Here is a 27,221-nt window from a genome sequence, read left to right as displayed (position 1 = left end):
GTCCCTTTACGTTGTTCTAGCCTTCCCATTCTACTTCTTTAGAATATCTCTAAGGGAGATGTCAAACGCAAAATTAAATTTGAATTTGATGGCTTATGTGTCAATTTGACACTTTGAAAAAAATTGAACTCCACCTAAAATGCCAAATATCATATTATTTTATTATATTCTTAAAAGCAAATGGGCCCGTATGATGCATAAAGTTTGAAAAGATAGTAAATGATAATGGGGTCCATGACTAAAAAATATTAAAATAATATTTGACATCAAGCTTTTGATATGTTATTTTCAACATATCTCTTCTAGCCTTCAAATCCATATATAATTTGACTATTCAGTTGGAGCAACTTTAACTTCCAATTTTTGTCATTTCATGTCCATGTGACAATTTGACATATCGGTTGGAGATACTGTGTATTTAATCTTTTGCATCTATCCCATAATGTATTTATTTAATAGCCTAGCGATGATTCTTATAATTGACCTCCAACCCCTCCCCCTTAAGATGCGTTTGTTTCATAGAAAATGAGGCTTGAGCATGGGAAATCATATTTTTCCTCATATTTTGAGAGTTTAAATAAATTTTCTATTTCTATTTCATGGATTTTGAACCTCGTGTTAAACATTCATGAAACCATGATGGTTGATCGTTTCACTGATGCTATATGATATATATATATATATATATATTAATGATGAATTAGAGATGTTTAATGAACTTGTTTCTTAAATTTTTCAATAAAAAAAAAAACTTGTTTCTTAAATTTAAATTGGAATGGTGAGCGTTATGCTTCCCTCATATCTTTATTAAGTCTTATTTCTTTGTGTATGGTAGACGTGTCAAACAGGTCGGGCCATCTTAGAAGTTATACATCCTATTCCACATCATTGTGCTTCCCTTTTTCTCTCAATAACCTGTTTTTTATTCAGAAATATGGAAACTATTTGATTATATTGACGTAGCTTTAGATTTATGGTATTTGAATTTTTCTTTTTACATGTCTTTTATGCCATGTAAGCTAATCGCGCGTAAAAGTACCAGTAAGTACTATAATATTTTTGAAAGACAAGTACTAATTTCTTTACCAGTGTAGTATCTCACTCCTATCATAGTAACTAATACATATCCTATTTTTTTGCCCATAAATACATATCATTTTGATCAAAACATCAAGTTTTTTTTTTTTTTGGTTCTGTTGAATTATCAAAATAAAGGGAAAGCTCAATTATCATTTACTTATTGGAAATTTTTGACCTAATTATATGATTCAGATCCCAAGTTAAACTGTAAATTGAAATCGCATATTTATATTTGTGACTCTTTTTGCACCCAAAGACACCCTCATTTTCCGTTATGCGCATTTATAACATGTTTCCATTGTTAAGGACATCATAGTAATATTACATAGCAATATGATATGCCTTGTTTTTGTTTTCAATTTCTTTCGGTGTTGTATGTAAATAGTAAGGATGATATGTTTGTAGCTAGGGGTCATCATTTGGCTCACAATCTATGAGTTGAAGTGGGTAGCCCGACCCGATAGTTAGGCGTTAGGCCCATTTTGTCTAGCCCGTTCTAAGGTTGGGTAGAATTTGGGTTAGAGTTTTGAAATTTTTGGCCCACTTTTGGCCTGGCTCAATAAGACCTATCCATGGTCCAACCCCGTCTGAGTAGGCCCGCTCATTACTCTATTTACTTATGTTTACGATGTAAATAAGAAAGTACTCCGCATTTAGTTGTGTTTTCTTGATTTTGTTTGTTTCTTGAGTATAATATTCTCTAGTCAGTTGGTTGACCAATGAAAATTTAGAATGGAAATTACTACTAAGTCAAAGTACATTTTGAAGTGTAACACTAATAACTGAAATGGGGAAGTGCCATCATGAATTGCAAAAAATTGAGCAGCAACATGTCTACTTGAGTTTCCTTGTTGGAAAATATCCATTTAGCATGAGCAGAATGATAACTAGATTGTCTGGAATTTTGGGACTTGAATTTTGTCTGTGTTGTACATTGATTAATACCTTATGCATAGAGAAACAAAATAATATTTTGGCTTAAATGTTGAAATGGTCCCTGTGTTTTACCTTATCGGCCAATGTAGTCCTTGTGTTATTAGTTTAGCCAATTTAGTCCCTGTGTTTGTATCTGTTAACAAATTTGATCCTTTCCGTTAAAATTATTTTAAAACCTAAAAAAAGAACATTTAAAATTAATTTAAAAATTTGTAATTAATTATAAAGATTTAAACTCAAATAATAATAATGCTAAAATGATTAAAACCCACACAACCTCAACCTCCAATGGTCTCGATTCCTGTAGGGAAAAAAAAAAAGGCTCTTAGTAGAATGATGCCTACTCTTTTCTTGCTGCAAATTTTCTTCTATTTTATGTTTAAGATTTTCTCATACTCTACCCTTCATCTCTCTCTCCTCTCCGATCCATTGGTCTGAATGTCATTGACTTTTGCTGCAGCCACGATGATCAATTGGCGGTAGAGCCGTCAAGCTTACGGTGACCAGCTATGATGATCTTCAAGATTTGTCAGAGAGAGAGAGAGAGAGGTTGTAGTTTAGGTGGGGTTGGAATGGTGGTGAGGGTGGCTATGGTTTTGGGGTTGGAGTGGTGCTGGTGAGGGTGGCTAGGTTTGGGAGGTGGTTGAGGCGTGTGCGCGAAATTGGGAAAGGTGAAATTTAAAAGAAATATATTCCATTTTCAGTTTGAATTTAAAATTTTATAATCAATTACAGCTTTTTTTATAATTAATTTTATATTTTTAAAGGAATGGATCACATTGACTAATATATACAAACACAATGACCAAATTGCCCAAATTGATTACACAGGGACTAAATTGACCTATGAGATAAAATACAGGGACCATTTTAACATTTAAGCCTAATATTTATATATAAGACGATTATGACGATTAAAATCTTTTGTAACCGAACTAGAAAGAATGACAACTCATACGTATGCCCATACTATCAACATAATTTCGTCATTTTGATAAAATATCTTATAATCTACAATATTGATAAATGATTAACGATTACAACCAAAATAAATAAATAAAATAAAATAAAAGAAGAAGACAGCCATAAAGCATGATAAAAAAAAGATTGTGTTTGTTTTAACAAAACTAGCTTCTTCACAACACAAGAGGCCTTAATTCAGACATATAGAGAAGTTGCTTACTGATTCTTTGAATCTATCGTAGATAAATTGGCAACTTCTGTTAAAGCATCTCTCCAGTGCTTCACCTTATCGATGTCTTCCCTAAACCTTTTCTCATGCTCAGCGAAGGCGTCAGCAAAACTGCCACTTTGTTTTCGCACATCGGAGGGATCCACATTATAAAACACAGGCAGAACTGTGCCGTTGGATTTCATGCATTGGAGAATCTTTGTAAGTTCATCCAAGCACCAGGAAGAAGAAGCATAGTTTGGCGAGAGAACAACGATTGCAAGCCTTGATTCTTGGATTGCTTTGAAGAGCTCAGAAGAAATAGTTGTCCCTCTTTCAAGCTTTGGATCATCCATGAATGTTTTGATGCACCTGTTCTGCAATTCGTGGTATAAATGGGATAAAATGCCATTTCTGTTGAATTAGTAGCAAGCTTAATACTTTAGGTTTCGACCTTAGATGCTTGAATCTGTCTTTGGGCAGTGCTTTAGTAAAAATATTGCGAGCTGTTCTTCACTTCTGCAGAATTGCATGTTGATCACACCTTCTTGCAAAGCTTCTCTTATAAAATGATACCTTCTGTTTATATGTCTAGTTCTTTGATGAAAAACTGGATTCTTGGCCATCGAAATTGCTGACATATTGTCACAGAACAAGGGTGTTGCCTCAGATTGCATTTCACCAAAATCATCAAGAACAAATCTTAACCAAATGGCATGTGCTGTTGCCTCAGATGCTGAGACATACTCAGCTTCTGCTGTTGATAGTGCCACTGTGTTCTGTTTCACAGAGGCCCAAGAGAATGCTCCACTTCGAAAACTAAATGCATAGCCAGAAGTGCTCCTGCTATCATCCTCACTGCCTACCCAGTCTGCATCACAGAATCCAACAAGGGTTGCTGACTGATTTCTCACGTAATCAATGCCATAGCTAAGAGTCCCTTGCACATATCTTAGAACCCTTCTTGCAACTCCCATATGCCTTTTTGTAGGACTATTCATAAACCTTGATAACAGGCTAGCAACTTACATTAGATCAGGTCTAGTTGCAGTTAAATATAGTAGGCTTCCTACTATTTTCCTGTAATCTCCTTCATCAGCTAACTCACTCTCATCCACCTTTTTTAGTTTCTCACCAATAGGCAAAGGAATTGAGACAGGTTTGCAGTCTTCAAGCCCAAACTTCACAAGCAAGGATTTGGCATACTTGTTTTGATGAATGAAAACCCCTTGATCAGTTTGTAGTATTCCCATGCCCAAGAAGTGATGAAGGAGTCCAAGATCTGACATTTCATATCTTTGCATCATCTCCCTTTTAAACTCAGCAAGCATCCTCTCACTGTTTCCAGTATAAACAATGTCATCAATATAGATTGAGACAATGATCAAACCTCCTTCATTATCAGATCTAGTGTACAGAGTCGCTTCAATAATGCTTCTTTTGAACTTGCACATAGATAAATATGCATCAATCTCACTGTACCAGGCTCTAAGAGCCTGCTTAAGTCCATACAAGGCTTTTCTCAACTTGTGAACCTTGTGACCTGCATTTTCCAGTTCAAAACCTTCAGGCTGTTCTACATATACTTCCTCATCGAGCACACCATTTAGGAATGCTGACTTGACGTCCAGCTGAAATAGTTTCCAACCCTTTTGTGCTGCAAGTGCAATAAGAGTTCGAATTGTATCTAACCTTGCCACTGGTGCGAAGGTTTCGTTGTAGTCAATCCCAGGTTTCTGTGAATACCCTTTTGCTACAAGCCTAGCTTTGTGTTTCTGAACAGTTCCATCCAAGTTATGCTTAGTCTTAAACACCCATTTCACACCTATAACAAGTTTATCAGCTGGTCTCTCAACCAATTCCCAAGTATTATTCTTCTCTATCATCTCCAACTCTGCATTCATGGCTTCTTGCCAAGCTAAATCACCAGCTGCTTCTTGATAATTCTCTAGTTCTATGATGCACATGTGACACCTTGCATATATATCTTCCAGAGTTTTTAATTTGACTGGAGTGGAACTAGGTGTGGAGTTTGGACTGCCATTACCACTAACATTCTCAACTAAATCACCAACTGTGGAGTTTAGATGAGAACTTCCACCATCATCAAACTGAGTTCCATCAGGTTGTATTTCATTGTTTTCATCTTCAATTTCATCCCTTTCAAGATTGAAAGGTATTGGAACAGATTCCTCTTGATCACTCTTCCAATTCCATGACTTGTCCTCACTGAAAATTACACTCCTTGAGAGTACAATCTTCTTAGATTGCAGATCATACACCCTGTAACCCTTTTCACAGCTTCCATATCCCATAAAAACTCCCTTTCTAGCCTTGTCATCAAATTTCTGCCTCAAGGGTGATGGAACATGAGTGTAACAGATGCAACCGAAAACTTTCAGATGCTTGATTCCTGGTTTTCTACCTGTGAATGCTTCAAATGGTGTTTTGCTTGACACAGATGTTGTAAAACATCTGTTTTGGAGATACACAGCTGTACTTACAGCTTCTGCCCAAAAAATCACTGGAATTCCTTTCTCTATCATCATGGATCTTGCCATCTCACATATTGTTCTATTTCTCCTCTCAGCAACTCCATTTTGCTGAGGAGAGTAGGCAATGGTTAGTTGCCTCTCCATTCCTATGCTTGCACAGAAATCTTGGAATTCATGTGAGGTATATTCACCTCCTCTATCACTCCTTAGCTTTTTCAAACTAAATCCACTTTGCAATTCAACAAAAGCTTTGAATTTCTTGAACACATTAAAGGTATCAGATTTATTTCTAAGGAAGTATACCCAGCACATTCTTGAAAAGTCATTAATGAATGTGATGAAGTACCTATTTCCACCAATTGACTCATTTTGCATTGGTTCACACAAGTCTGTGTGCACTAATTCCAGTGGACAGCTTGCTCTCCATGCTTCCTCTTTATCAAATTTCTCTCTGTGTTGTTTTCCTAAAACACAACCTTCACACACATCCTTCATTTCGGTTAACACAGGTAGTCCAGTCACCATTTCCATCTGCTGCATCTTTTTCATGCTAACAAAATTCAAATGTCCAAGTCTTCTATGCCAAATCCAAGAGTCTTCAATCACTGATACTTTTCTTGCTGCAGGTGTCATATTCTAGTGAAAGAGGGAAACATCGATTTCCTCCCATGACCACTTTTGCTACAACATTGTTGAGGCTGCCATCATCAAAGATAACTGCCATGTTACCCCCAAATAGGACATAGTAACCATGCTCCATCATTTGGCCTACACTCAATAGATTCTCATCCAAGCCCGGAACAAGCAACACTTCATGTATATACCTTCTCCCATGCTAAGTTTCAACCACTAGAGTGCCCTTTCCAATTGCTTGTACAAGATCTCCAGTGCCCATTTTAACTTTACAAGTCACGGTTCTGTCAATGTTTATTAACACAGACTCTTGAGAGGTCATGTGGTTGCTGCAGGCACTGTCCACAAACCATACACTTTTATCTTGCAAACTTGCAGAGTGACAACCATAGAACATAGTTCCTGTGGTTACTTCTTCTTCCTTTGCATAGTTGGCTACTTGTTTGTGACTATGACCTTCACAGTCCTTTGCAGTATGACCAAACCTATTGCATTTTCCACATCTAGGTTTGCCTTTGTGCCTGCACACACCAAAATGATACTTCTGACATACTTGGCACTGTGGTTTCACACTTCCTTGACTGCTACTACCTTGCTTGTTCTATGAATTGAAGCTATTGTTCCGATTTCCTCCAGCACTATTATTCCAGCTTGAGCCATTATTGTTGTTCAAGCTTCCATTTTGAGACCAAATTGATCCCTTTTTGTCTTGTCCTTGCCACTTTTGATTTGGTCTACTTTGTGAGCCCTTATGAGTACCATGAACTTGGTTATTTCCAACCTTGAGGCTACTAAAAGCTTTCTCAGTTCCTGTCAATTTATCCCTTTCATCATGCAAGTCTTCCCTTTTATCATAGACCTTGACAGATGCAATAACTTCTTCAACTCTAAGAACATCAAGATCTCGAGTTTCTTCAATGAGACACAATGGACTTATATTTTCTACCTAGGCTCATCAAGAGTTTTTGCACAATTCTTGTTTCAGACCATCTTCACCAAGTGATTTCAAATTATTCACAGCTCCAAAAAACTTAGACAAATAGCTATCTAGGCTTTCACCATATGTCATTCTCATATACTCAAAATCTCAATGCCTTGGCATTTTTGATCTTATCTTCCCTGGAGATAATAGGTGCTTCCACTAGAACTTGCTCAGCCTCCCTTCCTTCCCATTCCACTAGGTAATTGAGGAGACTTCAACTCTCAACCACATTCTAGCGATACTCTTATCACAGTGCAACAACAATGGAGGCAAGGAGTGCTGGAGATGCGAGGAAGAGTTGAGAACAGACGTGAGGCTACTTACCAAGGATGCTAGGGTTTTTTAATTTACTATTTCAGTTTTTTATTTATTTATAAGGATTATTGAAAAGAGAATAAATAAATAAAATAGAATACACATGGCAACATTCATTAATTGACATGACTTGACACATCAACCGCCACATAAAGTAGTCAGTTAAGGTGGTCAATGTTGTGTGTCTAAATAGCATTATGAGAATTATAACTCTAATATTATGTTCGACAATCACTAGAATGAGTTAACAAACTAAAAGAAAAGAGATCAAGAGAAAGAGAGAGACCAATGATGAATGGGAAAATGATCCAACCACCGCGCCTGCAACGAGAATATGAGGATGCATGGGCTCCATCATTGTGGGAAAGGGACTCATCCATGTTGGAGGGTCAACTATTTAAGCTAGCTCAAAGTTGCTGCTCTTTGAATGCTTACAACTTGTAGTGTGATATTCAACATGAAACCACTGCAGCATGGGTTAATATATCTGAGAATCCTCAGTTCTACACAACCCACAAAATACGTTTGCCATGGTGTCCTGAATTTCGGTTTTTTAAACTAACAGTCCTTCATTTTGTTGAGTGTTTGTCCCCAAATAGAAAGTAATAATAATAAATATATAATAAGACCAGTTTCAATAATGAATGAGTTAACCTAATTGTTGATTCTCACAATTCAAAACTAGAAGCATCGATTTCATTTCGAAAGTTGGAGAAATAACTCCAAAAAAAGAGCAGCAACCACATATTCCTAAAAGTTAATTACTAGAGTGTAATTCAAGATACAACTAGCACTGCGCAATTCTAGTCAACATATTGTAATATTAATGAACCTCTCATAATTCCAGTCTGTTGCATAATTTATTTAAAACTAAAATATGCTAAATAAATAAGAGAAGACTGCATATTGAAAGAGATTGCACAAACTATCAAAGACACGATCAATGAAGCAGACAAGGGAGGAGTTCCAACAAAGCAATTGAAGATCAGATCAATTCTCAATGCTTCAACAGCACTCTTGGTTTTATACACTATCAATGCAGGAAAAAAAGTTACAATATGACCCATTTATGCGCAATTGGAGTAACAAAACAAGATTTACATCACAGCAAAATGTATGTACATTGCAGCATAAAAGTACAGATAGTGTTGGGAGACAGACGGTGGTGACTTACTAACAATATCAATTGTGAAAAAAGAGCGTTATTGGCCTTTCAAGTATTTATGTACTGTCACTTGAGGAGGAGGAGTTTTTAACAAGGTTAGCAAAAATTTAGCTCCTCTCTTAAGAATAACACTTTTGATTAAACTTTTTAGCAATAGTGAAAAATAAGAGGGGGCAAGGCCTAAGTAGGACATCAAAGTGGTTACCCTCCAAATCAAAAGTCCTAAGCACCCCCATTTTTCACCATTGTTGAAAGATTTCATAAAAACTGCAGTTGTTAAAAGGAGGGAGAAAATCTTTACAAGGTTTGTTAAAAACCCTTTGGCAAGAGCATAGCTTTTCTTGCAGCGGAGAGATTTTTGTTGAGAGCTACCACTTGCACTTGCATCAGCTGAATTGCGAAGAGAAGCAGTAATGCTGATGTTGATGGCTTGGTTCATCATCATGATTTGGTTGAGTTGTTCCAAGTCTTGCTCGTGCACCAAACGCAACCCACACTTCTTTATACTCGAGCAATTTCTTCTGTCTGAGGGCCTAGCACGACTCTCATAATAAGTTTGGAATAAAATCTTCATCTGACTGCATTGCCTCTTCCAATCCTCACTAGACACATAAAATACACAAAGGTGATCTGACACAACATGCCCTATCTCTAACTGAACATACGCAAGCTCTTTTTCTCCGGAGGAACAGTCAATTGTAAAATAATCAAATTCAGAAAGGTCATGAGCTGGATTTGGGTGATCTTCTTCAAAGACAGCACATAAAGCAAACCCCATCCAGGTGCTACAAGAATCCAGAGGTAGCTCCACAATTAAGGAATCTCCCACACTTTGATTTTTGAACCACTCTGGAATTCTCCTTCCAGGAGTTACAATGTTTAATTGGCCAACTTGTACCTATACCAAGCATAGGTTAGTAACTTGTTAATTATTATTATTACTATTATGGCAAACAACGAGAGACAGACAGAAAGAGAGAACCTGAAGGAATCTCCATAGCACTCCAAGTATTAAACTATCGCAGCCGCCTTCATTCTCAACCAATCCAAAGCAATTCACACAACTCAACTTAACATCATAATTTCTTATGTTTCCATTCCACGTTGGCGGACTTGGAAACATTATTAAGGAAGTGCAATCGTCTATGTCTATAGATACTAAGTAATTTGATGTAAGATGAGGAAATTGTTGAAGCCTTTGGCACCTAGCCAGGTCAAATGACTTAAGCTTAGAAAGATATCTAAAGCTTACAGGAAGAGTAACAAAATTGTTTCCACTAAGATCTAATTCTTGTAAAGAGGATAAGCAACCAATATCTCCGAGAAGATCCCCTTCACAAAGACCACAATCACTCAGATACAATGCCGTTAAAGACCACAAACCATGTAGCGAACCCATCACAAAATCTTTTCTTTGAGATAAGCAGGGAAGGCCCCACCAAAACCTTGATTTATTAGCCTCTGATCCACATCTACTCAAAATTTCCAGATTTTTCAAACGAACAATAGAGCGTGGGAGCTGTCTTATAGCAGTCCCATCCAAAGAAAGCCATTCTAAACACTCCATATCCCCCAAGTTTTCTGGGAGTTCCTCAAGATTTGAACATCCCTCCGCCAGAAGCCATTCAAGAGACTTCAAATTACAAATTGCACTAGGAAGACCCAAGAGATTTTTACAATTGCTTAGATGCAAAGTAGAAAGGCCAACAAGACATCCAACTGATGAAGGTAAATTCTCAATGGACGTCCCCCCTAAATTAAGCATTAACAAATTTTTCATTTCTCCTGAAAATTCTGGAATCTTTTTTACTTTTGAGCAACCACCAAAATCCAACCTTTTTAGCCATTTGAGATCTGCAATTGACGGATGAATCTCAACTAATTTCTCACACCCTTCAAGATACAACTCCTCGAGTTTTGGAATGCGAGTGAAATTTGGGGTTGTTGCCAAGTTTTTTGAGTAACCAAGGTCCATATATTTCAAGTTGGGCAAGTCCTGTACAATTCAGAAAACAAAGTAGAATATATAATTAGCGACTAAAAAAACTTTTACTTTTTGTCAAAAAATTTGTAAGATGGCATAGGGTCAATAATCTTACCTTTCTTCCATCCCAAAGCCGAACAAGTTTGTTGTGACGCATCTCAACTCTAACAAGGAAAATTGGTTGAAAATCTGATGGGAAAATTTTGGAAGGATACCAATTCCATTTCATAATTCTTAAGGAATTAGGAAGAAATGTGGGGTTTGAAGAAATGATCACATTATCAAATTCAAGAAATTTCAGGTAAAGCATCTTAGAAAATGCTTCACAATTCCAACCCACCTCTTCAAGTTCCGCCATCCTTAAGGCAATGCCTTGAATTTTGTTAGTTGCCTGTAATAAAGAATAGTAAATGAAAAGTTAATTCCACATTCAAGTCTAAAATTGAGTTAGAAAGAAATCATATCTCTTCCAAAAAAAAAAACACAAAATAACATTTTCTACGTAACTTCTTACCGTATTGTTTAGAAATACATGAGAAATGTCATTATGATGGCACAATCGACTGCGTTCACCAGGCTCTTCAGGATTCTCTCGGCGAACAATTTCCAATGCCATTTCTTGTATCAAATCATGCATCTCAACAATGTTGTTTCGGACGATAGTTAAAAGCGATTTATGAATGAGAGCATTTATCCCAATACGACCACATACGCCATAACTATCTAGTATTTCAATTACTTCCTCCTTGCCCTTTCCCTTATAGAAAAATGCAATATCAAGAAATATATTCTTGTTCATCTCATCTAGTCCATCATAACTTAGTTTGAGCAAATCGAAAATTGTTGACTCAGGAATTTTCCGTAGCTTATCCAATTCACTTTTCCATTCATCTCGATCTCTCTTATACATAGAGCATCCCAAAATTTTAAGAGCTAATGGAAGGCCTCTAGCATAATTTACAAAGCACTTAGACAATTCCTGAAAACCTTCCTCGGGTTCAATTTTTTTAAAGGCGTTCCGACTAAAGAGCTCAAGAGCCTCATCATCACCTAATCCCTCTACCTTGTATGATATCTGCATATCATGCTTAACTAGCAACCGTTCATCTCTAGTTGTAATGATGATTCTACTCCCCTTACCAAACCAATCCTTTTCTCCAACCAATTTCTCTAGTTGGCTTGATTCATTCACATCATCAAGAATGAGAAGAACCTTTTTATTACATAAGCAATTCTTAATGAAATAGGTACCCCACTGTTCATCCCAAACTCGAATAATTTGCTCCTTCAAGATCGGGAAAAGAAGCTGTCTTTGTAGATCAACAAGATGACCACGTTCAGAAACCTCTCTAACATTAGCAAGAAAGCAGCTAACTTCAAAATGAATAGAAATGCTCTCATAAACTAGCTTAGCAATGCTAGTCTTGCCAATGCCGCCCATCCCCCATATCCCTATAAAACGAACATCATCTGAAGGAGCTAAAAGCAAGTCTATTTGCTCACGTGTAAACTTAATTCCCACTAACTCTGTGGAATCTAACAATTTGTATGTGCGATGCACTTTGCTCCACACCCATTCAACAATCTTTTCAATGAGCTTTCTTTCACACCTACAAGGAAGAACAATGATTAAGTCAAAAGTATAAGCCATAGATATAACAAGGTCTAAAGGTACAATAAAGTGAAAATTGGCTTACAAAAAACCCAAGTATGGGTCTTATTAAGACATATGGAGAAGTTGCTAATTCATGCTTACTCATTCTTTGAATCCAACCCAGATAAATTGGCAACTTCTGTTAAAGCATCTCTCCAGCGCATCACCTTTTCTATGTCTTCCCTGAACCTTTTCTCATGCTCAACAAACGCGCCTGCAAAACTGCCGCTTTGTTTTCGTACATCAGAGGGATCCACATTATAAAACACTGGCAGAACTGTTCCCTTGGATTTCATGCATTGGAGAATCTTCGTAAGTTCCTCCAAGCACCAGGAAGAAGAAGCATAGTTTTGCGAGAGAACAACGATTGCAAGCCTTGATTCTTGGATTGCATTGAAGAGCTCTGAAGAAATAGTTGTCCCTCTTTCAAGCTTTGGATCATCCTTGAATGTTTTAATGCCCATGTGCTGCAATTCGTGGTATAAATGGGAGACAAAGCTGTTTCTAGTGTCTACACCCCTGAAACTCAAAAACACATCGTGGTTCCATTGACGAGGAGCCGACTGATCAGCTGAAGAAAGAAAGGCAGAGGTTCTTTGGGTGCTCAACGCCATTGGCAATCTGCTGCTGCTGCTGCTGCAAAGACTACTCAATGAAACAAGAAGTTCCCTAATTAAATATACAAAAATCCAAACACTCCACTGAATAAATGCAAAGATGATCATAAATGTCTTGAAAAATGAAAAGGATTGAACTTTGAAGAGGTTTTTTTTTTTTTTTTTTTTTTTTTTTGGTAAACGAAGATTTATTGAACCAGAGAAAAAATACGGCGTTGAAGGCATATAAGCAGCAAAACAAGTTTCAGAGCAAAAGAAAAGGAAACAACAACTCAGCAAACATGTCAATTTGGACCATATTATATGTTATGTCGTCATACTTTCAAAGTATGGTCCATCTTAGCAAACAAGAGAACATTACTTTGTACTTCCAGTTCAGCATAGAGAAACTGAGAAATTCAACATATAATCATGATATGCACCAATTTCAACATTTAAAACAAAAATATGATGCCATCTCAACTAAAAACTGCAAATGCTTTATCTTAATGTTACCTGAACAAAGAAATTATGGAAATGGAGACGAAGTACGGCAGCAGCTTTAGCTTAATGTTACCTGAACACCAAAAGAAAAATTACAAAGCCAGATAGAATTGGTAAGATAACAAGCACAAGACCAGCAAGCCAACCATTTTTTCTTGGTAAATCGATCAATCAATAATGTCTGACATTTTAAAGCATCAAGGATTTTCCCTTTCAGCAAATTTCATTTTTTTGTCAAAACTTTTGGCAAATTTTATTTTAAGGTTAATGATTTCAACACTCTAATTTTATCCACTTACACTTCTTGTTTAGTTATAAAATAGAGTGCAAGTGGATAAAATTGAAGTGGGGGAATCACCACTCTATTTTAAAGCATCAAGCATCAAGATTTTGGCATGAAACCCCACCCTGCTAATGTAGAGGATCATGTTCCAACGACATCAGGTTCCACCTTCTTTTCTTAAAGGATTCTTTAGCATATTAGAAAATTTGGCATCATAGTAATAATTTGATCTTTCGAAATAACACTGAGGGCCTTAATCAAGCTATTAGTCATATTAAATTTCTTCTCAGTATAATATATTAAATGTTTGTAGAGGACGCTTGAATATGTTAGTAGCGGGACTTCCATAGTGGCGCAACTCATATATTCATACGAAGTTTTGCACACATGATGACGGACGATAACAGTCTGAAGTTTAGTTTAAGATATAAAGGGGTATGCCAATTTCAGCTTACAAATATAAAAGAAAATTTGCTGGAAAGAACCAAAAGAAAAAAACCAAAATGTGAAGTAATTTTGGACAAGCATGAGACACAGCTGAGAGAAAAGGAGATGACAATGCATTTGAACTGAAGGTTTACTGAATTAAACTCAAATATTGTATAATAAACATGAAAATCCACATACTTGGGACACAAGAAAACAAAAGTTATAAGGAAGAACCAAAGATAATAGCTTAAGACCACATGAGTAACTGTTACCCAAAAGTTAATTTAAAGATTCCATGAAGTTGATTCTCACAAGGCAAAACTAGAAGCATCGATTCCGTTTTGAAAGTAGAAGCAATAACTCATGGTGAGACAATCCAAAAAGGGGTTCTACAGTTTGAGGTTTCTTGGAGTTCATCTGACAAAAACAGGACTACTTTCCACAAAGTCAAAATGGCAAAAGTCAAAGCATGGCTAAACAGAAATAACTTAGTATACAGCGTGTACAAACAATGGCTATGAATCGGGAGCATAAAAAATGAAAAATTTAGGCAGCCCAGCATTAGAGGTGAATTGCTCAAATAAATTCAGCATGCACAACCCCCTCTTTGATCAGACTCTGAAACAGCCTCTGGGATGCCTTGGAAATATCTGCAAGTAAAAAGGAAATGGAAAAAAATGATAAAACATCATGTTTAAATGGGTCATAAATGTATCTCATAGCAAGCTCCAGAATATGAAAATAACAGCATGCAGCAATAATAGCAGAAAGACAGAAACATTTTAGATGGAAAGGTGAGGGACTTAGTACGATGATGGAAAAGCAGGGGCGTTGTAGTGTGATGGAAAGTTTGAAACACTTTAGTGCGATGAAAAGTTGGGGACGCTGTAAGGTTACGGTTAAGGTTTTTGAGATCTAAAGGGAAAAATTCATTTAAATTATTTCCGTATTTATCTAAACAACACAGCCAGTTGCAAAGATCTTTAGAGGTGAATGATTCATGTTCGCTCCTTATCTAATTCTTAACTCTAAACTGTTATAACAGCATCCTAGAATATGAAAGATCATATGCCAATCCTCCGATGAGACTGGTAAAACCAGGCTTTATCCACACTTACCACTATTCTCACCCTAGAAGATCTCAAATTAAGTTTGAAGGAGAATATTTCACTATGTTTATGTCCTTCATGTCATAGAGGTGTGCTACTATCTATCGACTGTGAGCAAATAATTCCAATAAACAGCTGATTCTCATTCTCTGATCTGGAGTAGCTGATGAAACTAAGTATATTCTAAAAACAGTAAAATAGAAATTTGCTTACTCCAGAATATCAGTAGCATATGATACAAATTATAGAACAATATGTCAGCACTCAATATAAACTTACATGTCCTGCTCATGTTCATTTGCAAGAGCAGTCTTCGCAATACAAAGGAATGCAGCATCAACATTGTAATCTTCTTTTGCTGATGTCTCAAAGTAAGGAATATTCCCCTTTGATGTGCACCAGTCCTTTGCTTTCTTCTCAGAAACCTGTAAAGATTATAATTAGAATAATGTATCATGGATAGATTGTGGCCAGCACAGTGGACCATGTATCCTTACCACACGACTATTCCCCCCATCAATATCAATCTTGTTACCAAGCAATATAAACGGAAATGTCTTGGGATCCGGAGGGTTGGCCTGGCATTAAATCAAAAACATAAATCATTTTTTGAAAAACAAAATTCAAATTACAGAACTGCTTAGGCAAGAAAGGTATATTTACAACTTTCGATACTGCTTGGCTACACTCTTATCAAGCTACTGCGTTTTATGAACAAATTAATTTAGGAAAAAAAGGACAATTAATAACATTAAACAAGGAAATCATGTTCCCGAAATGAGAAACTAGGATCTGGGAGGTACAAAAGAAACTGGTAAAAAGCATGTACAAAATTAGAGAATAAATAGAAAAGCGGCTAATTGAAAAACAAACACAAGGAAAGCTAAAATCCTATACCACGGAAGCTCAACTCTCTCTCTCTCTCTCTCTCTCTCTCTCTCTCTCTCTCAACTAAACCATAAAAACATATCACACAACAACATTCGGTAATCAGAATCACAGCACTGTGCTGCATGGCTGCAAGTCATTTGACAAATGACTTAGGCATCAACCAAAGAACCCAAAAGTGCCCTTATCTTTACTGCTTAATAGGAACCCATCTGCAAGAAATCTCTCTGCAAATTCTAGAACTATTTTTAACTGAAGCAAGAAAGGAAGGATAGAACTTAGATATGCACCCTTTCCTCCATAAATAGACATTCCCGAACCCCTTCTTACTTATGAGACAAAGGTCCCAAGAAAAGGAGTATTAATGCCCCAAGATAGGTTCTTGTAGTTTGCTTGCACCCTAAAGTAAAAAAATCTTGCACTCATCGAAAGAGAGAGAGAGAGAGAAAGAAAGAAAGATGGATGAAATCTGAGAGAACTGAGTAAGAAGGAATGGAAAATAGGAAGAATTAAAGCCAAACCTATTTAGAATTGTATTTAGTTTTTATTTTAAAAATGCTTTTATGTATTCTTTCTCCTCTCTCTCTCTCTCTCTCTCTCTTTCTCTCTCTCTCTCTCTCTCTCTCTCTCTCTCTCTCTCTCTCAATTAGTAGTCAACATAATTAGACAATTACTGCTTATAAGTTCTAAACTACTCTCTCTCTTCCCTCCCACCATATTAATTCTTCAGTCTACAAAAGCCCTACAACCGAAAATTGTTTTTATTAAGTAGCCACTCCAAGATAAACCAAAGTAACTCACTTTTCAGAATTTGGAACACACAGTACAGTGGAAAGTAATACACAACTGATACTACTTCTCTAAAGTCTAAAGTAGTACTATTTTCATTGTGCCAATGCTGCCAGTGTTTATTCAAGTGTTTTCTGTCAACGCATGTATTTGTTTGAATAATTGATAACCGAGCAACACAATGTACCATTTCACACACGCAACGAGACATAATAGCAAAATGGGAGAAGTCCTAAATACTCAGATGATATATAGATAACTAGAAATTACTCAAAGCATCATATGTGCGTGTGTTATGTCTGTGTACAAAAAATTCGACACGCTATGTTACCAGAGAACCAATAAGGACTGCACCTACATATGTTTTCAACTGATAGTCCTACTAGGGAGTCCAACAACGTAACACATGAGATTGTTTAACAAGAGCAAATACCAGATAAATATAAGACCGAGATAGGCACAAATCAAACCTGCTTGAGAAACTCCTCGTGCCAATTCTCAAGAGTATCAAAGGACTTCATTACATTAACGTCATAAACTAAAACACAGCAATCTGCCCCCCTGTAAAATGCAACTCCAAGACTCTGAAATCTTTCCTGCCCAGCTGTGTCCCAAATCTTCCAGAGGAAAGAGAAAAACAGAAAAACCGACGTATATTAGCACTAAACTTTCCAACTAAAACTATCCTGAATACAACTGAATAGAACATTCAAATACCATTGAACCAGAAAACCCACTTGTAAAGTGACGAGCCTGTCATCAATTTGGAGTTCTTTCGTGACAAAATCGGCACCTATTGTAGCTTTATACTGCTGACTGAACTTCTTATGCACATATCTAAATAAGCAGTTTAAGAACCACAAAGTCTAACAGCAAATTAAAGATATAATTTCACTGATACCCCATTAATATAAACAATGCCCATATGTCGATCATAACCATATTAAGCTAAATGTTCAAACCACGAAGCCAAAATTAAACTAAAATTCATCTAAGAAAATATTCACATTGAAAAAAATTATTAGATTTCAGAGATCGGACAAAATCAGGAAAATATACAATTCCAACCCAGAAATTGGAAAAAAAAACAAAACAAAACAAAAATAATCTCACAGATCCTGAAGGATACTGGTTCATCAACGACGTCTTGCCAACCCTAAAACGAAAAAATATATAATTAACAAACATAAATGTAGATACATATCCAATAGCCGCCCGTACAATTAGAAACCCTAGGCCTAGAGAACGTACCCACTGTCGCCGAGAACGATGACCTTGAGCAAAGTTCGTCTACGCAATGACATGGCGATGAATTTAAGTGAAGGAAATCAGATAAAAAGGCGATAATTTCCACTTTTTCACAGTAATGGAATTTACATACGAAGGCGATTGATTGGTTGGGTGTTTTCTTATAATTTGTTTTCAACTTTTTATTTTTCTTTCCAGGAAAAGAAAGAAAGAGAAAGAGAAAGAAAAAAGGGGCGCCAATTTCGATCGCTCTTTGTTTCGTCTTTTTTATTTATTTATTTTCTATTTATTGGAATTATTGTATTTTGTGTATTGAGTCGGCAGCAGGACAGCAGCAAGCATAATACAAAGTGCTAGGTGACATTTAGTAGAAATAAGTTTGATGGGGTCCGCTTATCCACAAAACAAAAAACTTTTTTCGGAACTGGGCCCAACTGGAAATAAAATGTTCCTTCCTTTTAAATTGTACACGTGTGAGAGGAGAAAAACTAGAGCGTGAGCAGCTTGCCAACGCACCTTGCATGACAAAATCATTCATTATAATTGCAAAAACTTATTTATTGTATTACCCTTTGAAACTTCGCTCAAATTTAGGGACTGTAAAAATTTTCATTGTGTTGGGTTTCTGAATCGAACGGGGGAACATTTTGGAGGAAAGCCGGGGGTGAGTATAGGAATCTCCGAATTTTAAAAAACCCTCAATCGATGACGGGTGAAGAATAGTATTGTTATCCTCATTTCAGAATCCAACCAAACAAGTCATATTTATTTTGAATTAATAAATATATAATATAACATAACAAGTAAAAATAATAAATATTTTCGTTACAAGGTATAACAATTTATTTTAATATTTGATATTGGGATCTGATTTTGGTTTTTGGGATTTTTGTACTAGAGTGCTTATAGTTTGCTTTCCCTCTCACTTTCCTAATTGTTTTGGCTATATTCTTATGACTTGGCTTTCTTATTTTTTAAAAAAAAAAAAAAAATTTTAGTAGAATCAATTTGAAGAGCATGCAAGACGAGAATTTTTTTATTTATTTCAGATTTATTTTGTTATAAAGTATAATATATTTTTTTAAATAGAAAATTCGGGGAATCGAGACGGGCTTGGGAGGCATTTCCCAGATGGGGACAGGGACAGAAATGGTATTGCTATACCTGACCTTGAACCGACCCGTTGCCATCCCTACTCAAATCTCAATTTACTCCACAAAGTTAAAGTGGCCCACTTAATCCCCTTGATCGTGGTCTTGTGTTTTATTTTACTCCTATTGTTAACACCATCCAAAAGACTGTAAAAATTGCTGACGTGACAAGGTTGTTTAAGTAATTTCATATATGTGGCTTATTTACCCACCAATCTGAGTGGATGATGTGGCAAAGTGAAGCCCACAACATAATAAAATATTCTTAATATTTTAAAATAATTAAAATATTTATAAGGGCCTAAATTTAAAAAAGTTAAAAGATGAGCAGCAACCATCTTCTCCACATCACCACCACCATCCCTCCCAGCCTAGCCTTCTATCCTCTCTCCCCTGATCTTCCCCCTCTCCCTCAATAATAAAAACGATTGAACAGCTAATCCAACCTTAAAATGTATTTTCTTTTCATATTTCAATGTTGAGCCAAATGGTGAAAACGAATTTCAAGATCACCCATGAAGTTTGGTTTTGCATTCTAGGGTTGATTGAGAGTTGAAATAAGATGAACATGAGAAGAACAGCAGAAGGAGAGGAGGAGTGTGCATCGGGGAAGGGAGAAGCAAAAAGAGGGCGGCTGGGTTGGACAGTAATTCCATAGGTTGGTGGGTTGTGGCTAGGGTACATCTGTCAAAGATGCTTGTTCCTCGTCACCAACCTCTCAATCCAATCTGAGTCTAAAAGTTAGAAAAAGAAAAATATAGTTTTTTTATTTATTAAAGAAATCGGATTATTAACCTTGTCTTGGTGTGATGTTCTTTGTGCTAGATACACTTGAGAAATGGGTTTTGGAGAGGGAGGTGGGTTGTTGTTCTGATTGGGGTGATTGTTGATGAGCTAGGAGCTGAAGAAGTACAAGGACATGGAGAGCCAAATAATCCATTTGCAATTTCTGTAAAAGAAGCTTCTCTTCTTTTTCTTTTTCTTTTTTCTTAATTGGGGTACTGATTTTCCATTTTTGCTAGGCAAGAGCTTCATTTTGACATAGAACTCTCTATTTTCTGGGGCTTTGATCTTCTGCTCCAGCATCTCATTTAAAAACCTAGAAAATATTGAAGCTCTAAGTGAAATATTCTAAGAAAATGAAAGGGTTTTAGTGGTTGGGAGAGATCTAGTGATGAAGTGAAAATGAAGGAACAGTGATAGATGATATGTGGGTTCAACGCTTCTCCATTTGCTCCCCCACCGATTTGAACCCAAAGACTTTCTTAGAGGAGAAAGAGACCAGATGGAGAATGAGGAAGAGAGAGCAGATAGATGGGGAGGGGGATGAGGATGGGTGGAAGTTGCATACTTTTTTTTATATATTTTTTAATTTTATTTTATGAATTTTCATTTGGTAGAGCCCAATTCGAAGAAGCGAATGGTGGATGACGATGATGTGCATCAACAACCAGCTAACCCCTCATGCTTGCGGATCAACTCAACCATTAACTCATTCTTTATGACATGTCATGCTGGCATCAGGGATACCAACCTAGAAGGTTATGAGGAGAAGTTCACACATAAAAAGATATATGTGGCTTTGCAAGCCACACTAGAGGTAAAGCTTGCTCTATGTGGTCTTTCTAGGATTAATGCTTGGCTCCACTCACTTTTTTTTTTCTTTTTTTTTTTTCAGGGGACTTGGCTTCAATATCATGCTCAGCTGGAGACCACGGCAACCTTAAGAAGCAAAGTGCTCATATCTAGGAACTAGAAAAAAGAAGGAAAATAATGACCTTCTCATCACCAAGCTGAGATCAGTGGTTGACGTTGAGAGGAAGAAAGTCGGTGATGCCAAGTTCGAGCTTAAATGTGTGGCTAACATCATGCTAAGGATGTTGGGGTGATTCAAAGCAAGTGACGAAGCTTACTAATAAGGTGGCGGAAATGAGGTCGGCCAATGAGAAGGTGATTGAAGACTTCAAGTCTTCTAAGGAGATCGGGGTGCTCAGGTTAGCTTACTCAGATGAGGGCTTTCAGTGTTGCATGAAACTGATGAAAAAGGGCTACACGACTGTTCATTGGATGATATGAAAGGATGCTCTTACACGAGGTGAGCTTGACTTTGGCAATGCCCCCAACCCAAATTGGGTGGGTACGATATAGAAAGAGGCACCTATGAGGTTGGTATGTTCAGTGAGACGATGACTGGAGGTGCTGATGAAGGTGGGACTTCTCTAACCTAATCAGGCTAGGTCATCCTTCTTGTACACCAAGTTAATATATTAGCATGACAATTATCCATGGAGCCTTTGAGCAGAACCCCTTTTGTTGGATTGTACATGTACCTATTTTGAGATACTTGTATTTTGTTTGTCTTTCCATCACTCTACTATCATGGAGTTGGCTTGGTGAATTTTTTGTTGAACATTGATCCTTTTTGTATTATGCATGAATGCATTGATGTCCACACATTTTGACATAACTCAAAAACTAGGTGGTTGTTCTTCATCTAAACTTGACAATTTTTAAGGTAAGATTTTCCCTATTAGAGCTCACTTTGCTGGATTACGAGTAGCAAGCGTGACCTTACGAAGTATTGGGTCACCAACTTGAAAAGCTCGATGTTTGAAGCGCGAGTCATTGAAAATGAAAATTTGTTAAGTCCCAAGCTCATGGGCTAAGCATAGTCCCACAAGAAGCACCTTATACTCGGCTTCATTATTCGAGGCCTTGAGCCCAAACCTTATGGCGTACTAGATCTCATCATCTTCAAGCAAATTCAATGCAGCAATTCCTTCATGATTTGAAGCACCATCAACAAGTAGAGTCCAAAGTGTCAACAAGTAGAGTCCTAAGTGAAAGGCTAGGTCGTATCTTCTTCTTTGTACTGCCTTCATGTTGATCAAGTAGTAATGTTTGTGGCTCTACATCGGTAAACTAAGAAAGGAAATCAGCCACAACTTGAGCTTTGATTGCTTCTCATGAGTAGTATTTGGTATCAACAGAAAGCTCTAGATGTCTAGTTTCATATATAAAAAATCTAGACCAAGAAGAGATAGTTACCTTTATGAAGCGTTCCTCCTAAGCTCCACACTTCAAAAATGAAAGTCAGAACTTTTCTCCTTCGAAACTCACCCTCGTTCTATTTGGACGTTTTTCAGTTGTCAATAGTTGACCAAAACCCTAAAATTGTCCTTTTAATCACGTCACTTAGCGAATTCAACCCTAACATTGAAATCTAACCGGCCTATTAAAACTTGACGAAAAGTCAACCCATTCACTTAAAATACTTAGGCTTTCATAATCTATTATAAACTTGGGCTTTCATAACTTAATATAAGCTTGGGCTAAATAACTTAATATAAGTTTGTGCTTTATAACTTAAGATAAGCTTGGATTTTTGTAACTTCAAATAAGTTTGGGCCTTCATAACTAACATAAGCTTAAGCAAACAATTCAAGTTTAACCCTAAACCCATAACATACAACAAAATTACATAAAATTATAAATAAAGGTCCATAATAAAATGTCAGGCCTTACACAATGTGGGTCACTTTAACTTGCACGGGTGAAAGTGAGATTTGACCATAATTTTGGAGATATTCAAGCAATTAAGCCTCAACAATTATGGGACTAAAGTTGGAGGTATCTCCAAATACCAAAATTACAAGTTGGCCTTTTATTTTAAAAGCATCGTCAAGGGACATTCAAATGCAAAATCTTAAATTTGGATTTGATGGCTTATGTTGTAATTTGACACTTAGGAAAAATTTAACTCCACCCGAAAATACCCAAATATGATATTATTGAATTTTTTTTTTTCCATTTCATATTTAAGTGGCAATTTGATATCTCCTTTAGGCCTTGTTTGGTAGGCCTCATTGGACTGGACTAGCTTAAATAACACCCAACAACCCATGTTTGGTGAAGCACTTCTTTAAATTAAATAATACTAGAGCGTCTGAACCTATTAAAAACGCCTCATTCACTTGCGTAAAATAGAGAGGTGCATGGAGGTGCCACTAAATAACGAAGTCGCTGTTTTTGACGAGCAAGTATGTCATTATCCAACTTAGACACTCACGCTCTTTCTCTTCGATGTTGCTCTGCTCAGCTCATCCATTGTGCTTTGCTTTCCTCTTCTGCTCTGCGCTCTCACTTACTCAGGTTAGTTGTTCAACTCTCTTCATTTCTTTCCACTCTCTCTCTCTCTCTCTCTCTCTCTCTCTCTCTCTCTCTCTCTCTCTTTGTGGTGATATTTGATAGGTTCAATATGCTATTTCTTGGTTTGATTTTTAAGTTTTGATTATGGGTTTGTTTGTAGTTAGCTTAATCAGATGAGAGTTATGCTTTTTATTGGTTAATTTTAGTTGGATTATAATTGGGTATTTTTCTAGGGTTTTTGAATTGTTTTGATTATGGGGTTTTTGTTTGGAATGAGAAGATATGAACAAATTGATGGATGGAATGATAAACGTTTTAATTAAGGTTGAATTGATAGCTGGAAGTAGAACACAAAGCTACAAAGTTCTAAGTAGGGTCTCTTGCTTGCTACCTCGCTGTGAAAGGAATTTATGTAGAGAAATATCATATGCACAAACTTAATAGAACACATTTATCAAATGGCTTAACCTGATATATGTAGCTGATTTTTCATACAGTGAGCCTTGAATGCCATTGTTGGCTTGGCTTTTAATCAGTTTTACTTTGTATAATATATTGTTGTTGATTTGGCTTAGGTCCAAACTCCAAATTGTTCTATGAGAATGGTTTATCTATTTTGATTTCAATTTAAGTCTTGAATGTTCATATACCTGTCTCAACTTATGAGTTTTTTTTCTTGTCATGGATCATATCCCTTTCAATTTTTCTATGATTTATTAGATAATGATCAAAGAAAGCTCTTGTTGATATACTGTTGGAGATGTGGCATTTAGAGACAATGTGTGTATGTACAATCCTTGTGCTTATGATGTTCAAAATGAGGAGGAATCAACGACTTATAGAAAGATGTGACCTTACTAATCGTTTCTTTGTTAGAGGTGAGACTCGGCTGCGTCATCTAAACAGTGCATTAGAGAATTATGTAGTGTGTGTGAGCAAACTAAAAATGGATTTAAGGACACTTGGTATATTATGTGAGTTGCTTCACGCTATTGGAAGGGTAAAAAATGATGGTTTGGTTACTTTGGAGGAGCAAGTGTGTATATTCTTACATGTACGTGCACATCATGTTAAGAATCGTACTATTAGAAGTAGATTTATTCGATCGGGTGAGACCATTATTAGGTACTTCACCGAGTATAGGAATCTATTGAAAGTGTTGGAATCTGTGGGTGAGAATTGCACCGAGTATGTAGATGGAAATGTTTTAAGGTATGTTTATTATGTATTGGAAATTTGGAGAAATTCTAGTGAGTTGCTTTGTCTTGTTATGAAATCTTTAGAACTTAATTAAAGGTAACATTTGTTTTTAATAGAATTGCTTAGGAGCGCTAGATGGAACTTACATTAAAGTTCTTGTGCATGAAACTGACAGACCATGATATCAAACTAGGAAGGGTGAAATTGCAACAAATGTGTTGGTTGTTTCCTCATGTGGCATACAATTTATATTTGTATTGTCGGGTTGGGAGGGATCTGCATCTGACTCTCGAGTCCTTCGTGATGCCATAACTAGGCCGAATGGGTTAAAATTTGCCACGGGTAAGGCCATTAGTCATTGTTCACTTTATATGCATTTTTGAATTAAATTTATATACCAACACTAATAGGAATTGTCAATTTTTGGTTATTGAGTTATTATTACCTTGTAGATGGTGGTTACACAAATGGTGAGGGGTTTCTTGCACCATGTAGAGGAACAATGTATCATATATTCGAATGGAGAGATGAATATACAACTGCAAATCATCAAGAATATTTTAATATGAGGCACTCAAAAGCAAGAAATATAATAGAACGATATTTTGGGTTGTTGAAAGCTAGGTGGGGAATACTAAGGAGTCCGTCTTTTTACACTATAAAGATGCAATGTTGGATAATTACAGCTTGTTGTCTTTTACATAATATCATTATGAGGGAAATGTCCATGGATCCAATGGAGCCTGAAGTGAATGAAATTAATAAGGTTGAAAATATGGTAGAAGGTGATACGATTGGCATTGTCGAAGCATCCAATCAATGGACTGCATGGAGGGATGACTTGTCCTTGCAACTCTATAATGAGTGAAGGGCAACTAGGAATAACTAGTCAATTTGTGGTTTCTGTTTTAATTTGTATTTAAGACATCACCATTCAAACTTCTATGTATTAATTTGCTTCAGGATTAAGCACTTTGCAATTTGAATATTGATTATGAGTATTATATTGAAGTAGTAGATAATTGATCATAATCCATTCAATTCACTTGAACAATTATGTTATAATTTTGACAACTATGTTGTTGTTTACTACTATTAGTTGATGTTAGATATTTATAGTGTTGTTTGTTTTCCTTTGGTTCAATGATGATAGTTTTGCTTTATATGTGTGGAGTCATATTAGAAATGGAAAGTGTTGATACCAATCAATACTTTGAGCAAGGGAGGAAACAAACTAGGAGGTCATGATCTAAATTTGAGGAAGAGCAATTGCTGACAGTGCTTGAAGATTTTGTGGCTAGAGGCCATCGTTGTGAGACTGGTAATTTCAAATATGTACTTTGCTCCAAATAGAGAAGGTTTGGAATAATCTATGTCCTGGTGCTAAAGGCAAGTCCACACATTGAATCAAAGTTGAAGAGGTGGAAAAAATAATATAGTATAATTTATGACATCATAAACATAAATGCATTTGCATGGAATGATGTGAAAAAATGCATTGAAGGGGACAATAATGAAGCTTGGGAGACTTATGTGCAAGTACTACTCTCCTATATTTCATTACGAAGATTTATTTATTTATTTTTGGTTACATGGCTAAACATAAACTAAGTGGTGCCTTATTTTATTGTAGCACCACAAAAATGCAGCTGAATGGAGGAACAAATCATTTCCATTATTTGATAGACTTGCTAATATTTTTGGAAAGGACATGCTAATGGAAAAGGAGCTGAAGTCCTGAGTGAGATGATGGAAGAACAAGGAAATAATGAAGTTGATGCTAGTGATGACAATGATACATCTCCCATGTCAAAAAACAAGGAGGGCATGCAATTTGTGGCTAGTCAAAATAACAGGAAAAGAGGCTCAAGTGATGAAGATAGAATTGTGACTGCATTGAAAAATTTGTTGGAAGTATATGGAAAAAAGATGCAAATGGTAACTGATGCTTTATTAAAAGGTAATGAAGATTGTTCAGATATTGCCAAAGAAGTCAATGAAATGGGTTTTTTGCTATGGATCAAATTACAACATTAAAATCATTTTGGATAAACCAACAAAATATATATGTTCAAGTCACTTGATGCTGATATTTAAAAAGTCTTTGTTGAGCAATTGCTCAATGAAAATGCTTGAAGGAGGCCACATCTCATATATTGGAAACACCACAAGTGCATCTCCCACCTTAGAAACACTACTGCCCTGTTTGGTTCATGGGAAAGGAGGCTTGGAAATGAGAATTCAATTGCTTTCCCATGTTTGGTAAGTCCAGGCATGGGAAATAGTTGCCTGGCACATGAGAAAGTAGGGGGGAAAGTGAAGCCCTCCTCTTAACTTGGGTTTTGTTTTCCCTCATCATAGGAAAGTTTAGGAAAATGAGCCAACATTCAATGCACAATTTTCATGACTATTTTGTCCCTATAAACAATTTATAATTACAACGTATCATTAAATGCATTC

General features: G+C 36.3%; 2 protein-coding genes across 2 annotated transcripts; both read right to left on the bottom strand.

Annotated features, from left to right (window-relative positions):
* Positions 1 to 8,814: 8,814 nt before the first annotated feature.
* LOC117638287 (TMV resistance protein N-like) lies at positions 8,815 to 13,653 on the bottom strand. Its single transcript, XM_034373426.1, has 6 exons — positions 13,589 to 13,653; positions 12,518 to 13,060; positions 11,276 to 12,371; positions 10,877 to 11,152; positions 9,760 to 10,773; positions 8,815 to 9,675 (listed from the first exon to the last, which is right to left on the bottom strand). The coding sequence occupies exons 2-6, from the start codon at positions 13,027 to 13,029 to the stop codon at positions 8,815 to 8,817; spliced, it is 3,759 nt and encodes a 1,252-aa protein (XP_034229317.1). The 5' UTR covers positions 13,030 to 13,060; positions 13,589 to 13,653.
* Positions 13,654 to 14,467: 814 nt separating this feature from the next.
* Positions 14,468 to 18,498, bottom strand: LOC117638103 (ras-related protein Rab7). Its single transcript, XM_034373201.1, has 7 exons — positions 18,265 to 18,498; positions 18,143 to 18,169; positions 17,751 to 17,850; positions 17,484 to 17,630; positions 15,834 to 15,914; positions 15,616 to 15,761; positions 14,468 to 14,877 (listed from the first exon to the last, which is right to left on the bottom strand). The coding sequence occupies exons 1-7, from the start codon at positions 18,315 to 18,317 to the stop codon at positions 14,814 to 14,816; spliced, it is 618 nt and encodes a 205-aa protein (XP_034229092.1). The 5' UTR covers positions 18,318 to 18,498; the 3' UTR covers positions 14,468 to 14,813.
* Between the last annotated feature and the right edge of the window lie 8,723 nt (positions 18,499 to 27,221).

The sequence above is a fragment of the Prunus dulcis genome, chromosome 8, assembly GCF_902201215.1.
Source record: "Prunus dulcis chromosome 8, ALMONDv2, whole genome shotgun sequence".
NCBI classification, from domain to species: Eukaryota; Viridiplantae; Streptophyta; class Magnoliopsida; order Rosales; family Rosaceae; genus Prunus; species Prunus dulcis.
This window is presented reverse-complemented; position numbering and strand designations above follow the sequence as displayed.